General features: G+C 45.7%; 3 protein-coding genes across 3 annotated transcripts; 2 read left to right on the top strand and 1 right to left on the bottom strand.

The window, feature by feature from the left end:
- Nucleotides 1–5,688: 5,688 nt before the first annotated feature.
- Nucleotides 5,689–9,368, top strand: H6S33_008874 (uncharacterized protein; the record flags this gene model as incomplete). Its single annotated transcript, XM_044840586.1, has 8 exons — nt 5,689–5,782; nt 5,835–6,153; nt 6,209–6,400; nt 6,464–6,527; nt 6,579–6,861; nt 6,914–7,272; nt 7,332–8,657; nt 8,721–9,368. The coding sequence occupies 8 exons, from the start codon at nt 5,689–5,691 to the stop codon at nt 9,366–9,368; spliced, it is 3,285 nt and encodes a 1,094-aa protein (XP_044697689.1).
- Nucleotides 9,369–11,565: 2,197 nt separating this feature from the next.
- On the top strand, nt 11,566–13,869 carry H6S33_008873 (uncharacterized protein; the record flags this gene model as incomplete). Its single annotated transcript, XM_044840575.1, has 4 exons — nt 11,566–11,680; nt 11,740–12,388; nt 12,449–13,211; nt 13,273–13,869. 4 exons carry the CDS (start codon nt 11,566–11,568, stop codon nt 13,867–13,869), a joined length of 2,124 nt encoding a protein of 707 aa, XP_044697688.1.
- A 796-nt stretch (nt 13,870–14,665) lies between these two features.
- On the bottom strand, nt 14,666–16,456 carry H6S33_008872 (uncharacterized protein; the record flags this gene model as incomplete). Its single annotated transcript, XM_044840564.1, has 1 exon — nt 14,666–16,456. One exon carries the CDS (start codon nt 16,454–16,456, stop codon nt 14,666–14,668), a length of 1,791 nt encoding a protein of 596 aa, XP_044697687.1.
- Nucleotides 16,457–17,824: the final 1,368 nt, after the last annotated feature.

Raw genomic sequence — 17,824 nt, 5'->3', positions numbered from 1 at the left:
GGCTAGCTTGCGTTACATACAGACCCTTCACAGCGGCTACAAATCTGTAAATTGGACGGTTTTACGTGTGATCGACCCGTGTCGTCACCCAGCTGCCTTTTCACGTGAGGACGCGATTCAGATCCTCAGATCCAGCTTGGACCCTATATTTGGACTTTTATGAAGGTCCCAGCTTGCGCCTTAACGTTTATATATTAGGACACCCCTGCGGCTACAAAAAGGAGGATATGACTGCCAGGCGAGGTTGACGGCGCGCGTTCCTTAAAAGAACACTAATCATCGTGACAGTAATTGTGTGTGACGATTTTCAACAGCTTTGAATTACGAATCAGTAATCCTAGATCGAGCTTTGCCCATGCTGGCCGGTATGGGCTCATTACTTAGGGTCGATACACAGAAGATATCAATTCGTGCTTTGATATTATGATTGTTGCCTGACTGTATTAAATGCCTAAGATACTCTAGACCCACGTGTGTCCACTAGCAATAGGGTAAAATACCGACACCTTGATCAACTCAAGTGGGTAGGTATCGCCTCGTAGGTGTGTACAAGGCTTAAGAGATATCTGAGAAGTAAAACCTGACCTGCGCCCATATCCCCTCAACATGAAATCCCGCAAGAAAATCTGTCACCATGCACCAAATTATCTCCTAACTCACCCTGCGAGTCAGTAATTCCCCCCGTTGTATAACCCCAAATACACTGATCGCTCCTCAATGATATTCTTCCGGGTGGCCTATGGATCTGTGAATAATCGGGTACCAAGACGCTCACATCTATCGTATGCGCAATTCTTTCATTGTCTCCTTGGGTTTTTTTATTACTTCTTATCCCTACTCTTGCCCTTTCGGGATCCCAGTCGTGATAGTGATCATAGCTCTCTTCCCCGAAGCACAGAACCCGGTGGTACCATAGTATTGCGCAAGTTAAAACCAATATAATGGCAAAAGTAGTTGAAAGGATGATAGTAACTGTTGTGGTCTAGGATAGGATTCCCATTCTATAGCTAGGGGAGTTTGAATATGTATTCGATAAATGTTTTAGCTTGCTGTAGTGATCAACAGCTGGGATTGTTGTAAGCCGTTAGGTTTTTGAGACTACTGGTGTGTCAATATACCTCCAAAAAGCATTAACGATGAATATATATACTCGTGTCTTGATCATGTGGAGATAATAAATATTCACCAACAATTTTCCCCTCTAGTCCAACCGGCCATGGCTACAAATAGTGAGTTAGCAAAATATACAGGAGTAACTAGAGGGCAAACTTGTTGCTATATGCATGGACTTAGTTCTTATTAACTCCAAGGTACATAAAAGTTGTAAGTCAGTGATTCCAAATTTCTATTGCTTGCCAACGCTCATGTCGATATCGATCATGATTAATACATTCCTGTAGGTATACCTGCATGATGAATTTACCCCTTAACTAACAGGCTCTCAGCGGGGTGGAATTAGGTGACCCTGCGGCGCGTGTAGTGTTCGTCTGTATGAAATTGATCTATCTTGTTCTAGGTTCGAAACTAAACAAGGGAAGAAATATTGTTTTTTGACAAGGGCCATGGTTTGTTGCGCCATCGAAATTGCGTGTATCACTCATATCGATAGACTTATATCACATGTTTGTTTTTGCGAGTGATAATGAGTGATTGAATTCCTTGGCCATGGCTATAATGCGCGGAAACGTAAATATCTCGACGTCATATGCTGGGGTTAGGCTTGAGGTCAAGCTTAAGATATTCGTACTGCCGTAACAAACGGCAGCGGTAAAGTAAGGCCTTTCCGGGTGGCTACATGCACATCTTAACACCTTTACCAGCTGCGGCGGGTATCCTTTTTCATAAGTGCAACTTTAGATCTGGTAACGAATAGGAATAAATGTTGGATTGAAGAGATGCTGACAAACGGTTTGTATGTATCTTATTTTGTACTATTAATATGTCACAAGAGGTGGAAGGTCTGAAGACCATGATCCGGATTGGGAATAATTGCTGTTCTAGCTTGAGGTGTGATGATTTTGTAAACCTAAACAATCTTTCTCTATAAGCCTATCAAAATAAACTCTCCTGAAGGGTATATTTGTGGAGTAATGACACACATATAATTTATACAGTCTGCTGTTTGTACATAGACACATGCAGGCAGTTGATTTCCCCGTTTTCTCAAATTAAACCCCTTTCTTTACCGTACAGTACTACCGCCGACCTTAAGATATCTGCAAAGGTTGATAATGTGCAATATTACCTAGACTCTAGTAATTTCTCTAAACTGTCACATGTAGTAAGAGTTAGTATTTGTGTTGGAAACTTTTTGTGTTTGGGTTTCCCTTCACCGAAATTGGCATCTAAACAAATCTGAACAAAGATTTCCAGAACGCCAAACAAAACCGTGAAATAGACCTTTGTAAACTGATATTATTAAATATTGTGCCATATACCTCAAATATGATTATGAATAGTATTGTATGTGGCTACTAGTCTCAGGGCGAGAGTCTTATCCTATGATCCAAGTTGTGTCGTGATCCTGGAAACTCAGCATGCTGGGATGTCTTCCGAAGATGGGTTTGCAGGACACAGCGGCCATTTCAAAGGGCCTTATTATTAACCTTAAGCTGACTACTAGACTCTATAAACACTGCATTTGCGGGAGGGGAGGGGTGACTCGCCTTTAACGGCCTCCCTCTGGAGGGAACTCTAAAAGAAAAAGGGAACAAAAGAATGAATGCTCCAGGGAGGAACTGAACCTCCGATAACTTAATAGGGATTTCTCAGCTGAAAACCGGGTTTGTCTACAGACAGGTTTGTAACCACTACCGGAGATATGATGTTGATTGAGGATATGCCAATTTCAATCTCGTTTGAGTCTCGTACACATGTACATGTACAAAGATCAATATGCTAGAAGGACTGGTATTCTAACTGTCGATGGAGCATCTGCAACTAGTCCCAAGATAAGCAATTCATAAATATTCAACAGGGAGGGAGTTCAGTATATACTAAGTATCCTAAATCTAAATAGAATAGTCAGGTATCTCTGTCATCACGAAAGGTTTCTATTGGCTGGTTAGTTACCTCCCATCTCTAGAGTATAGTCCGGCGGGCTATGGCTGTCGATAGGCAAAGAATTGATGCATTAAGGGAGACGACATGCATGTTTTCATGCATGTTTTCTTAAGTCATCAAACCATGAGTTCTGTCATGATATATAATAGGCCCTCTGACCAACGTTATAACCTTTATACTTTCCATCGATGGTTCTTCTTGAGCTCTTCCGAAACTAACACTTCACGCGAGCAAGGAGGGGCCCAGCATGCCGCGCAGCGGCAGGCAGCCCCGACTGCGTGCGAAAAATCAATCTCTATTCTGAACCATTGTATAGAGCTGTATGTTCAATTCGAAACACTAAATAGAGCTGTGAGGTTTCTGGATCTTTACATACTTTTCTTTTGATATCGGCGGTTCCTCGAACTGATGTTTAATTTTATATGCGGCCGGAGGCCGCTCCTCACTAATAACTTTATAAAAGGATGCTCGGATCCGGCGCAACGAGTTGGTGGTGTCTAAATGGTCCCGAAAAGAGCACTGCTTGATGCAGTACGTCACCTGTGACAAATCGAAACACCGCTAAGACATATGTACATGTGTTGCAGTGCCATGGCTCCAATGCCTACTTCATCTAGGAATCTGATCCATCTAATATGATCAGTTATCACGTATGATCGCAACGCCATTATGTAAAACAATGTAGTCTAGATCACGATAACACCTAAGCGGATAACTGAGGGTACCACGAGATCAGGTCGCGGAGGTCTCGAGAATAGACGATAGCAGGAAACCAGCTCAAGCAAGTCAGCATTGGCCCTGTAGTACTCCGAGGGTTGCGGCCCCTAGGCTAAATTTCGTAAAGTCCTTCTTGACGATTTAAGTAATCCTTCAATGCCAAACGAATTCTTATCATTTCAACTTTGATTACAGGAAAAGGACATGACTAGATAACGAACCTCTCTTTGATTGGCACCTGTTCAATCTCTAAACGTATACAGATATTTCCTTGATAGGGTTGTTCTCTCAAATATATTAGCGGGTATTGGATAGACCTTTCAGTTGTAAATATCAGGTTCTGAGCTGGTGTGCAGTCCGTTTAGAAATGTTCCTGGTTGGTTATGGTTCTGGGTGAAGTGAATTCTTGGATGGAGGTACGTACAGTATACGTACGTATGTAGACAGAAACTCTAATTGTCCTGTCCGTGCCAAGAATTAATTAATTTCCATCATCATGAACATCACCTCCTGATCATGCTCACACTCATGCCCAGGAACCTCATATGATGAGATTTTCCCGCATTCGCTCTTAGATTGACTTACACTTATTTTTAAGTCTAATCAGATTACGATTTGTCGCGGATCAACGCATCTCTAGGTCCTTTCCTCATATTTTTCGAAGGGCGTTTGCAACATTCCTTGCATAGCTTCCTTACAAACATGGGATGTGGCGAGAGGTGCTCATTTCCAATAGATAAAGAGACGATGAAGAGTAAATGAGGTAAGCAAAAGCAGATAGGACTCTTACCTTGTCAACCGAACCTGGGGCTGGGAATGCTGACTCGAGTGATCAGACATGACTCAAAATATCCTAGGATCGATGATGAGTCATCAATAAAGGTACCGAATTGTTGATTAAATTATCAACTTTGGTGTTTCTTCAGATCAACGATTTTGCATATCCCATATTGGATTTTTAGAAATGAGATTAAGTACATATATGTATGTGTTATGTGTTATAAGTTCCCACAAGAAGGATCTAGATTTTAACTTACATCTTGCTCCAGGTTCCAATCATATGGCATACAGGTCTTGGGCCAAGGTAGGTATGTAGCTGTATCCTCAGCTTCCCTTCCCGAGGCAAGCAGAGCCAAAGTTTGTCTCACGAAAACAATTCCCACCGGTAATAGATCCACCCGATCCCTATTCATGTTACATAGATGATTGGTACTTGGATACAAGCAAACATTAATCCAATTCTTGTTTGGACAAGTGAGTATAACTACATGTACATAAGTACGTACATTTACCTCCATGCCTACAATGTACGTCGTGCTCACAACGTACGGTGTTTCTAGAAGCAGGTATGCCGGTGCGTTTCCTCAAGAGACGTGCTACTATCGGAGGCGGCGCACTCCGTAACCGTAACACAAGCTGGCTCGGCTAGTTGGGTTCCTCTGTGCAGCCACCAACATGTGTGTGTAACATATCGAGACGGCCGAATGCGTGCATTGCACCACCAACGGTAAATCCTCGCTGTTCTAGCCAGCTTAGACAGTATTGTAGGTAGACAGTCCACGGGTATGCTTGACTGAACCCCAGTCTCAAGGTGAGGTTGCTGATATCCATGATATTATGGCCTGTACCTATTTATCTTTATTCTGACTTCCTGCCATTCAATACGCCTCTAGCCCCGCTATTTGAGACAGTAATTTTAAGGCGCCCTCCGATAATTGGAGCACTTTAAAGCGACAAGCAGAAAAAAGAAATGCAGGTCTCGCCAACTGTTCTTGTGCTACTAGAGTATATGTAATCCCCACCCGCATCTCTTTCACACCCAAAGTCGAAAAGTTGTGAGATCACCTACAGAAAGAAAATATAAATTCGGATCCCTACCTGGGACCTCTTGAAGTCACCAAAATCACGATGTCTATGTCTCTTGGTGACAGGATTTTGATAGGCGTCGACGGCAAGGTTGGGCAGCCTGGTACACAGTTCTATGACGCCCGAGATACAGTTGGTTTGTATGACATTCGAGTTTCTAAAATATCACTACTAACGAACCACCACAGCTCCACCAGGCCGGAACGGCGAACACGGGCGTTCCGCATCAGCCGCAACAGCAGGTACGAATGCGGGCACGGTTTCGATTGAGATAACACCGTCTAGGCTCGAGCCGGGTGGTATACACGCAGTTGGGACCACAACTTGTGCCGGGTCCGAATGGGAGGTTTCGGCTGATAAGACGTTCTTCTTATCGGCGCGAGGTGGAGATGGCGGAGCCGGAGGGAGGGGTGAGGATGGACAAATGGGGGGTGCTGGGATAAAAGGCGAGAATGCGACTGAATACGCGGAGGCACAGGCTGGCGGGCCAGGAGCGAACGGTGGAGAGTATGTTTCCCGTGGGCCAGCTCAGTTCCAGTAGCTAACCATGGAATTTATGCAGCGCTGGATATGGCACAGATGGCGGAAATGGTGGAAATGGCGGGGTTGTATTCATTGAGGTTGCGGAACAGGACACAAACCTACTTCTGGGTGTCGACTGGGACATTTCTGGTGGTATGGGTGGTGCAAGTGGTGTCCATGGCAATCGTGGGGAAGGGGGCCAAGGCGGAGAAGGTGGTGAACAATTTACTTGGTAAGTTAATCATAACTTTATTCCTATCGAATTAAAATTCTAATACTAGATCTCTATTATTAGGCAGGTTTACGATGGCATTGGGTACTCTTGCTGTGGGGGTGCAAAAGTGTGCACCTGTTCAAAAGTACGTACCTAGCCTATGAAGTCTCAGATATCCATATGTCTAACCAATCAGTTCGTTCAAACGAATAAATACATCAGCTATACTCGTCCCATTGGCCCTCCAGGCCCTTATGGGATGTGGGGGTCTCTTCCATCAACAGTTTTAAAGCCTGGTTCCAACGGTGCTCAAGGCTCGGTCCATATAAAAGTTAAAAGCTCGAACGGCATGGACTCAATCTACCATGGAAAATATTTCTTAAAAATTACAAGTTTTGAGATTGTCGATGCCGGTAACGACGGAATATTCGAGCCCGGCGAGCATATAATAGTGAGGAACATATGTGTGCAGAATATAGGTAGATGCCATGAGCTTGATTTGAGTGAAATTGGTGTATGCTAATAAGATAGGGGGAATGCCTTCACCTGCCCATGCACGGATACCTGTGCTGATTAGAAGTACCGCGTGGTTCGACCCACTTATCGATGAACCTGCCTACCTCCCGAACTCAATATTCCCTGGAGAAACGGCCAGTATTCGCGGGGAGGTACGGGCCTTCATACGGCAGGAGGGACAAGTGCGTCCGCCTGGGGTGATTTTTCAAGCAGTTGACCAATTGGATTTGGTTGCGATGATGCCGGGCATAAATAAAGCGCTTCCAGAGTTCTTCCAGCCAGTCGCCCTCCCGATTAGATATCCATTGGAACTTGAGGCGCCAAGTTATCTTTCATCGGTTCAGCGAGGAAATGATGTTACATTTTCCTGGATGGTAGGATTTAATACCCATGGTATCGTGTACAGTTCTGACATTATTATTTATATACGTAGCTTTGGAACATCAGTAACAAGCCATATGGAATTAAAGGAGCTCTTCGACGAGCCGGAGGAACCTGTCTATCCGAAACCGGAGACAATCAGATATTTAAGTTCACAGAGAATGACTCGAAAGATAACCACTCTCGTGGCATTGACTTACCAGATAACATAGCACCAGGAACCGTAATTATGATTGCACAAACCCTTAAAGTCTCGGATCGAGCGGATCAATACTCAATTGGAGCCCTCACCCTGGAGCTACTCCTCTCAGAACCTGGGGATAGAGCTGACTGGTTCTCCACCCTACCATCCCCTTGTCCCCCTTTACGCTCTATTATGACGTATTCCCTCCAAGTTCAAGTTTCGGCGAAATACAGCTACAATCCCAGTTCCGCCTTCCTGATAGTTGTCAACTCTGAAACAAAACCGGAGACAATTCATCAGTTATATAGGTTGATGGGAGACCTGAAAACGAGCGCTGATGTTTGGAACTTGAGTGTGTACGGAAGCTTCATCAACCCAACCACTGGGCGATGCTTACTACTTGATTATATCGGGAAGACGATAGTAATTTTTGGAAACCCGTTCGAATATTTCCGTCAAGGAATGCGCTCCGCATTCGGGTTGATAGATCCATTTGTGGTCGCACATCTTGCAGCAGCCGGAACGAATTTTCTCTTTCCGGAGACAGTGAGCGGCGATGCATCCCTAAGCTCCTGGTTCTCTCATTTGTATTTTCCTACATATGTTGTAGCACCGGAAACGCAGGCCATCGATCGGAAGATATTAATTCCCACCATAAACTGCGAACAACGGAATCGTAATCTTGACACTCACATATTCATCGCAAAACCTCAACTTCTCAAGAAGAACAAGACAGTCTTGGTGGACGAGACAAAACGAACGGCAAAGTCCCTAGATGACCATCTCCCCCTACACCGATTTTCAGTTGCTCCTGTCACAAGTATTTCCAAGAAGATCGCGGGAACAGTCATTGTGCGGCAAGGACTACCCCGATATGCTCGTGTCGTCGCTGCATACGGATACTGGCACGGCTTCGGAGATAGACTCTCGGATTTGAACACTTTTATGATGGTGGCTTCTCTGCCGTTCAAGACTCGGGTCAAGATATTCTGGAATAGGTTTAGTGGAGATATACCACCAGATCCCGCCGGAGATATTTATGATGTTAGTGTATTCGAAAGTACTACTAACAAGCCAATTATAAACCCATCGGGCGTCGTGGAGCTCGATTCCGGAGACGTATCGGCAATTACTAGGGAGAAATCAGCGAAAAAGGCGGATAATCCTATTAGTCGTGCCCAAATTGATGAGAAGGCAAGTACTACCCCTCCGGAATGATCATTCTCTCTCCCTTTAATTGCTCATGTCTCCCTATAGATTTACAAAGCAGTTGCTTTAAGCCTTAATTACGAGATGGAGCAAGAAATTTCCCGTTTCTGTGCCGAAGCACCCTGGCCCGACCCCATCCCCGAAAACAATTGTCTCTACCAAGTTTCGAAGGTTGACTACTTCCTGACTCTTGTCGTCAATGCGTCGAAGGCCGAGCTACCGAGTGACTTTCAACTATTAGTTGAGACCCTCGGTTGTCTTGTGGCAGGGATTGAACCCGTCGGAGCAGGCCAATATATTGGGCAAAAGATGGTTTCATACGGCAAACGACGGTCTCACCTTCGACTACAGATATTTGCAAAACTAGATGTTGCCGTGCGCTCAGTATATGCGGAAAAAGTTGCTGCAAAGATCAAGAGGAAACTCATGCGCGAAAGCGATAAGCTGAAAAATGATATGGGGAAAACCGAAGAGAAGGCTATGATGAAAGTCATTATGAATAAGTGCGGAGCTCTTACGAATGAGAATTTGGCGAGCCATCACTTTCTGGATACGAGTACGGTAGAAGGGAAGTCGGAGGCGTGGGCGGAACATGAGGCGGCGACAAGGATGACGAATCATGCTGAGCTTTTGACCAAGATTAGGATGGATGAGCTATATAGTCGGGAAGTCCTTGAAAAGATGGTGAGAATGTAGTGGAAGGGTGGGGATGAATACTCGTACACGTAATGGAATTATATATCGTTTAATGAAATCTTGTTGAATATGTGGAGGGAAAGAAATGGGTTTAAATGAATATAGGAGAATACCATTTTTTAAACTCTGCATCAGACATAAAGAGCGAGTTCAAAAAGATAGACACTCCGTAAACATAATGAGACACGGCTCACACTACGAATTTCAGAACTCTAGGCACGGAAGCGATATTTGAATGATTAGTCAATCTAGTTAAGTGCGAGTGATTTTCTGTGACGAAGCTCTTGCGCTAAGCAGAGGGTCTTATATTCATACATATAGTACCGCGACAGCCCATTATCTATATTTGAGGAACGTTAAGTATATGTAGATTTCTCTCCTTACCTTGACCCTGAGCAGGGTGAAGACATACAGTATTATGTAACTCGACTCAAGTTTGCTGGATCTTAATCGATGCCAGCGTATTCCAGCCTTTCCCTACTGAAGGAGATAGAAATTTCCATCCAACCTACAAGTAGCCTTTTTAGTCCCTAGAATGAAGATCAATCGAAGTCAAGCGGGGTTATCAAAGCAGTCTCCCAAATGTAAGGGGGTATCAAGTGGAGGATATTCCATAGGAGGAGTAGAGGATAGTCGAAGCTGGTAGAGGCAATCTAACAACAAATCGATTTCTCTAACTAGCACAAAGGAACATGAAAAAGTGACACCGAGTGTCAACAGAGAAGCTAAGATTTCTAACCTGGGAGTATTAGTATTACATGCAGGTAGTAAAGAGATACATGTATATTTGAATGCCAAGGCTAACTGGAGGTAACTAACACGCGCTAATATTGTGTTATGCACACAACGCTTTATTCCTAGACCGTTTTATGACTATACGCAGTTTTGGACCGCCGAATCGAAATCTCTACGAGCCCCAGGGACTATTTGAGCTCTCTTCACGAAAGAACAAATGGCATCTGTCAAAGCAAGTCATTTTGAAATGTTCTTCCTTCACCCCACCACCCTCCAATGTACCATTTGCGAGTAAGAGGAGGGACTAGTCCCCGTACTTCCTAGTCGGGCCACAACTTGGACAATCGGAAGTACAATATACCTACTCACTCAATGTTATTTTCCCAAGGTTGAAATAAAGCTGATTGATGCTTTGGCGAGAACAAGGACCCTGGTTAACGTGGGCTGTGCGGATTTCGACGGTCTTGGCGCGACTAGAACCCCGATCGAATTGCCTCTCCATACCTGAGTTCAAGAAACTGTTAGCTGGAGGTTGCTTCCGATGAAATCGAGATCCTGGAAATTGCAAGTATCTAGCTACGAGTCCAACAAATTGTAGCCGTGATATCCGAAAAACCCTAAGAGCTGACCGACGAACCTAACCCTGAGCCTCACCGGGCTTCAAAACAGCGGCGCAGAGACAAAAATAGCTTAGAAAATCTCGGTACCGGGCCGTCCCTGTGGCTTTGCGGGATTCTCAATGCTTGGTTGAAATTTATAGCAAATGCTAGCGTCAGAATGCCTTGATGAAAGGATGTCATTTTAACTTAGCGTGGCGTTCCTGGATCCTAAAATCGGAAAAATGATGAGGACGAGCTGTATCATAAAACACCGTTCTCGATCTTTGCTAATTGGTGAGTACCTATGCTTTTTGAGACTTCTGGGTGTTGAATCGACTTGGACTGCATGAACATATTCGATTAAAGTGCGGAATGTTGATCTTGCTGCACATCAAGCCAACCTTAACTACATGTATTTCGGCGTCACACAGACCTCAACTCCAAAAACTGAACACTAGTAGACTTAGTATTCGGTTCCCTACAGAAAACACTACCACTTTCAGCAGCTATATCACCTCACGTCAAAATAAGCGGAACAAGTACGCTAGAGCATACCAAATGCATCCAAAATGAAGTCAAGTTATACTGTGCCTCATTGGTGAAATGGGGCTGAAAAAGCAACAATGTAGGTACTTGGGCTTGAGTATGCACGGTGGACTGAGGCGTGGACGTCTCGGAGCGAATAGTTTGATCTCACCCAATCGGGCTCCGGTAAGGTACGTGGGTGGCATAGATCAGATAATCAATATAAGTAGATCGAACCTTCTTCATATATCACCAAGTCTCTTTATCAAGAAAATTCTAGTTTGTATAAGGCTTCATCACATTTCTCTATCCATTAACCTCCTTCATTGATACTCAAGATGAAGTATATTCGGTCAGCCCTCGGGGTTGCCTTAGTGCTTTTCTCGTCTCTCTCTTTGCAATCTTCATCTGATGATGCTTGTGCCAAAGCCATAAAAGCAATTAATGCCACATGTGATTACATCTCTCTACAATTTATGGTAAATGATTTCTCTGACATAATTATCTCCTAGCTTCGCGAGAAATCCCAGAACTATTAGCATATGAATGCCTCACTAGCGTTCCCTTTCACCAAGATGAAGCTCTGGACACCTTACGGCAGCTGCGCCTATTCCTCCAATTCTACTCAGCTCAAACCTACTTTCTCTCACCACCCACACCCGAGCTAGAACTCGCCCCCTTCGATCTCAACAAAACACTCTCCAAGATTGAGTCACGAGTACGATATAACAAATACGAAAACGAGCACTCCTTCAATGGAGATCTATTTAACCTCTTCAGCGCATTCAGAGACACCCATGTCCGCTTCATGACAAAGTGCTACGCTGCCTTCTCTTTCGAACATGATTACCCTATCATCGCCGTGTCGGATACCCCTAGTAGTATTCCAAAAATACACGCAGTAGAGAAGGTGGGAAATGGGTGGGGGGTGCGGGATGAAATTACAAAGATCAATGGAGATGATGCAGTTGAATATCTGATGGGGATGGTGAATGTGCACCCGGAGCTGAGCTGGGTTGACCCAGACGCGAGGTGGAATCAGTTGATGGTACACTACTCGGGAAATGACTATGTGGGTGGGTTGTTTGCGAGGAGGTATACATTCGATGAGAATGAGCTTGTGTTGACCTGGGCGAATGGAACGTCAACATTAGTAGAATGGTGAGTTTTTAAAGGAGTCCTACTGGGCTTTTAGACGCGACGTTGACTTTGTTTCTATAGGAAATCCAGATTATTGGTCCCGAGGAATTCTTTCAATTCGACAGATACCTTCTACTCTAACGTCTGCATCCGCAGCGAGAAGGAGGTCGAGAAGATTCGCACTCTGTATTCTGGCTCGCTCAAATACAAAAACAAAACCGAGTCTGCCAGCAAAGCCAAGGGTAAACGGGAGGCATCACCACTTTACAAAGAGCCTCTTTGGAGTCGTTCCACAAACAGAACCATCAAGCCTATCATGTCCTTCACAGACAACATAATTCAGCTCTTCAGTCTTGACAACGAAACTGCCGTTCTCGTAATCGGAGAGTTTAAGAGCTCTGAAACACTCGTCTCCTTTGCCGGCTTCATCTCCAAGGCAATCTCGTACCTCAAAGATAAAGGGATCCCTAAAATAGTTATCGATGTCACCGGGAATGGTGGTGGAAACCTAGCTCTGGGTAACGATGCCGCTATGCAGTTCTTCCCGACAGCGGATCATTACTTTGGCACAAACATGCGGTGGAACCCGGCACTGCAAGCTATGCTTACATCCAACGTTGACCCCAACCGGACCTTCTGGGACCTGGGGCAGTACCACAGGATGGATGGGAGCGATTTCTCGAGTTACCAGGAGTTTCTGGGACCCCTGCGAAGTGATGGAGACTATTTTACGAGAATTGCAAGACCAGATCTAGCGGAGAGGAACGCGGAGAAGAAGAGCGGGAGTGCCCTACCTGCGGCGTATAAGGGGCCACAACCGTTCAAGACTGAGAATATAATAATGGTAGGTTTCTTTAACCGGTTAACCATAATTTGACTCCAATAACTGACAAACCGGACAACAGGTGTCATCCGGAATGTGCGCTAGCACCTGCGCAGTATTTGCGGAAGCCATGTCTGAACAAGGTGTCCGCTCCGTTGTATTTGGTGGCCGAGCCCGGGGCGGCCCTATGCAGACCGTCGGCGGAACGAAGGGCACCCAGGACATCTCATTCGACGACATCGCCGCCTGGGCCTACGCCCTCCTCGACGGAAAAACCGAGGCTCTTGACTATATCCCCGATGTGATGAGCCTAGCCACCATCGACGCCTCCGTCAACCTCCGCAACTCCTGGCGTAAGGACAACCAAGCACTCCCCATCGAGTTCATCTACGACCCCGCGGCATACCGTCTCTCGTACACGGCGGAGATGATCAGGTACCCGGAGGCCATGTGGAGAGCCGCTAAAGACGTTGCGTGGAACGGCGCAAAGCAGCTCGGCGATCTCCCTGTCAACGGCACAAAGAACCGTGCATCCCAAGAGGCGTCAGGAAGCACGGTGAAGCTCAAGTCCAAGAATCATTATTACAACGGCCAGAGGGCTGACTCCGTAGACAAAGAGTTAACCTGGAGTAGTATTGGACAGTTGATTTGGTATAAGCTTTACGGACGGTCAAGGTAGAGAGGGCCGGGGTTGGTGCTTAATTAGACTCTAGAGGCCGTTTTCCTTTCTTTTTTTTTTCCTTTCTCTTGGGGAGCTCGGTTTTGTATTTATGCATTCTTTTTTATTTCCTGTTGTTGTATTTTTTTTCCCTATTTCGGTTTCTCGAGCTCAGGCGCGCGTGTATATAGTTACATTTTTGATCATTGACGAGGCTGGTTGAGCCCCATCTTTTCCTGGACAAGCTTTTTGGTGCGACTTGACCTGTGCCGTATGCACACCATCCCAAGCCTAAAGCGAACAACAAGATGCACGTTTGGAATGTAGACTAAGCTTCAAAAATTTCGATACAACCCAAAAAAAGAAATAAAATAAGGCTGAAACGTCGGTGAACATCCCTTAGTTAGGCTCAGGGATGTGGATCAATGGATCGACTCGCAGCCGCAGCCACTGCCGGACCCGAGCTATGGGGTAGGTGTGGTTTGTGCTACGAGCCTCAAACTACCCCAGAATAGAGGGGTGGTTGTGGTGGTAGGAAGAGGTTGGAGAGCTAGAGGTCGAGGCTAAGATGTATGATCACAGGGAGATGAGCTCTCAAAAAGACGAGTGATCTATCATGAATAAGCCGGAAAAAAAAGAAGGAAAAATCAATCTTTACAACGTACATACCCGGCGCTTCAATATCAACAATTACAAAAGATTAATTCATTGTATTTTATCTACACCCCACCACTCTCTCTAGTTCAACTCCAGAAACCTAACGCCCCACCCAATTGCAATTAAATACTCATATGGTCATCCTATGTAGCAGTCATGCCTAACTGTTCCACTCCGCAACATAGCTCCAACTCCACCCACATTTGCCCACCTTTTTCAAAAAGTACTCCCTAGTCAGCCCCTTTCCGGGCTTACCGTCAAACTTATTTGGGTAGTACAGTGTCACCTTTGTATTCCGTGGGACCACAACATCACACACGTATCCTCGCCCTGTCCCGTCAGGCTGCATCAAGTAGAAGTTCTTCACGTCAAAGTCGTTGCCCACGTTCAGAAAGAGAACGTATTCGTCTTCTTTCCTGATTACAGGGAGGTGCTGGCATGGTAATGAGACCGCAAAGCGGGTTCGTGTACCGGGCTGAAGCCGTTTGGTTGAGGGCGAGACAGTCTCCTTACTAAAGTTGAACAGATCTGTGAACTGTTTGTAGAGCTTTGGGGGCTCTGGAGACAGAATATACTCTTCCCAGCTTATCGTGCGCCCATCTTCCCGGTACTGCTGTCCTGGTTTCTCGGGGAAGTGTTTTTGCCCAAATACACTAGCTGGGGAAATGAAGTGCTCGGGGGCAAACTCCTTTTTATATTCGTTGTTCGATCCACGATGACCGGCCCCCCAACACGAATCTATGAGATGCCAGTGGTTGCTCGAGAGCTTCACTGCGTTCCATGCGTGATTCATGTTGTAAGACGGCACTGGTGCGCCAGGGGCTGGATCAGTGTGGCCGAAGCCTTTGCCGTGGCCCGTTACCACTACACATTGAAGGCCACTGTAGGTGCAGAGAATCTCAAAGAGGTTTGAGTAACCTGCGCAGACAGAGAGGCCGGTTCGTATTGTTGATTCAGGGGACTGATCGGGAATGTTTCCTGCAAGCAGGGCACGTACGTCGTAGGAAATATTATGGTGAAGCCAGGTAAATATTACACGGGCTTTTTCAAGAGCACTTGGGAATGGAGAAGTAAGTGCTATAGCTAGGGTCTGAAGGGAACGGACTTGGGAGCGTTGAAATTGTGGGAGTGAGGCGTGATGATCAGGGCCCGAGTAGTCATAGCATATTAGACACGGCAATGTGGATGCTGTGTGGGGTTTACAAGATGGGCCTGAGGAAGGGCGACTAGAGACGGGTATGGGTGGGGGTCTTGTAGAGCGAGGGATTGGAGGTGGACTAGACCCAATAGCAGAGTCTGTATGTGATGCCGGGAGTGGGGGTCTCTGTGAAATAGGAGGAGCAGCATTGCGAACCGGGGGAGGTGGCAACCGTCTCGGGACAACAGTAGCCTCGTCAGAGTTTCTTCTAGAACCCTCTTGGATCGCTGTAGTGGTCCTACGGGTGGGAAGCGGTGGTGTTGGCCGAGGTGCTGGCAAGCTGTTTATACGCTTGGGAGGCAGCGGTGTATTTGTGATCTTCTTATCGTGAAACTGGACCGGTAAAGAATCTTTCCCAGTATAGATGGGTGGTAGCGCACGTGTACTGGATGTGCTTCCAGCATGGCTATTATTTGAGCTGGTGCTCGTAACTGAGATGATACTTTCAGTCATTGAGGATATACTGGTCTTCCGCCGGGGAAGAGGTGGAGGTGCTTGCTTCTTTGCAACACCCGAGCTTCCAGCTATAACAGAAATACTAGTAGTTGTAGTTACTCTGGTTGTGGTAGTTACGGTACTAGAGCTAGCGGGGCGCGCTGGCGGCCGAGGCGGTAGGCGCGGAGTGCCTTTCGTCGTCGAAGGGGCTGGAGGGATTGAATCGTACTGCGGGGCATGGCGGGAGACCTCCTCCAACTGCAGCGTCTGTACGCGTTCTCGGATGCTCGTAACGGTCCCTTTCTCTTGAATATGCATTTCGGTGTTTCCTCGATTAATCTGTTGGAATATTGAAGGAGCTCTCCGTGTTTGAGATTCTGATATCTGGATGTGCGAGTATGGTTTAAGGTAGTGGCTAGCGACTTCCTCTCAACCTCCCCGCGGGGGGGAAGACAGCTACTTACATACTGACTGCCTCACCTCACGCATTGTTCTCCGATTCTTTTTTTTCTGCACTCGTTACTGTTACACATACATTTCGATGACTCAACAAGTGGTGCAAACTGTTCAATGCTTGTTTCTGCAGCCGGATAAAAGGTGCCGTAACCTATTTTGGGAATCTGCTAAGCCCACTCCTCCCCTAAGGCCCAGCACTCAGAGTGATGCCGAGTGATGCGGGGGTCTTGGAATCGGGATGGTATTGGAATCTCTTGACTCGCTGTTAGCTAAGTGATCTTCTAGATTGCATGAAGAAGGAACCAGACACGCGTCATACATATCTCCCATTTGACACGCGGTTGTCTTTGACTGCTGGATAAGTTATCGTGGATGCAGCCTCGTTTCCAGAGATTAAGACACTTCAATCTCCAGGTTCTTACGTGTCGAGATAGGATCGAAATGCGTGAGATGTTCCAAGCACGGGCCACCAGAAGGTATGTGCATTGGGGAGGAGGGGGAGGAGGAGGAGGAGGAGAATCAAACGATGTCAATCCAAGGAACATGGGGTTTATGTAGGTACACAAGTACATGTACCTACATGGAGTGATGAATTCAGGTTCGCTGGGCCGCATGCGTATATCAACTCCCCTCGGGTGCCACGTGTGTTGATTCCGATACTTTGCAGCTGCAACAATGTGAGGGTCCCCAAGAATCGGTTCACCGAAAACATCTGCACCCAACGGATATAAACATGACCCGTCAATAATCAAAAAATCCACCCGATATCTGGAACCATGATGTTTGTCACACTTATTTCAGGATGATAGTGGGTTTTGATGTTGAGAAGGTCGGTCTTTTCACCTAGCTAGAAATTTACAACTATGTAAATGCATATAGATTAGTATTCTTCTTGCTGACATGAATGTATTGTCAGCACTTAAAACTCAATTTCAACTACATACAATGTACATATTACGTGTAGTTTCTCAGGAAAGTTGGGAAACTGTCGAGATGTTGATTCTCTAAATTTCCGAACTTTCCTTACCGAGCTTTGCCAGTACTTTCTTCTTGGCTAATTATAACGCGTAAGCTTCTAGAGAGATTTCACAATCTTGAAATCTGAAACTGTTTAAATCTAACCTTATTTATCCTGGAGAGGCCAATTGATACTTCATGTAGCTACAGACCTTGGCATATCGAGTTTTAGCACTCAGTCTAAGCAAGTGTGTATGAGACGCATCTACAAAA

The sequence above is a fragment of the Morchella sextelata genome (genome assembly GCF_020137385.1).
Source record: "Morchella sextelata strain SCLS chromosome Unknown scls_3, whole genome shotgun sequence".
In the NCBI taxonomy this organism is placed as follows: Eukaryota; Fungi; Ascomycota; class Pezizomycetes; order Pezizales; family Morchellaceae; genus Morchella; species Morchella sextelata.
The sequence above is the reverse complement of the archived record's forward strand: the minus strand, read 5'-3'. Positions and strand labels throughout refer to the sequence as shown.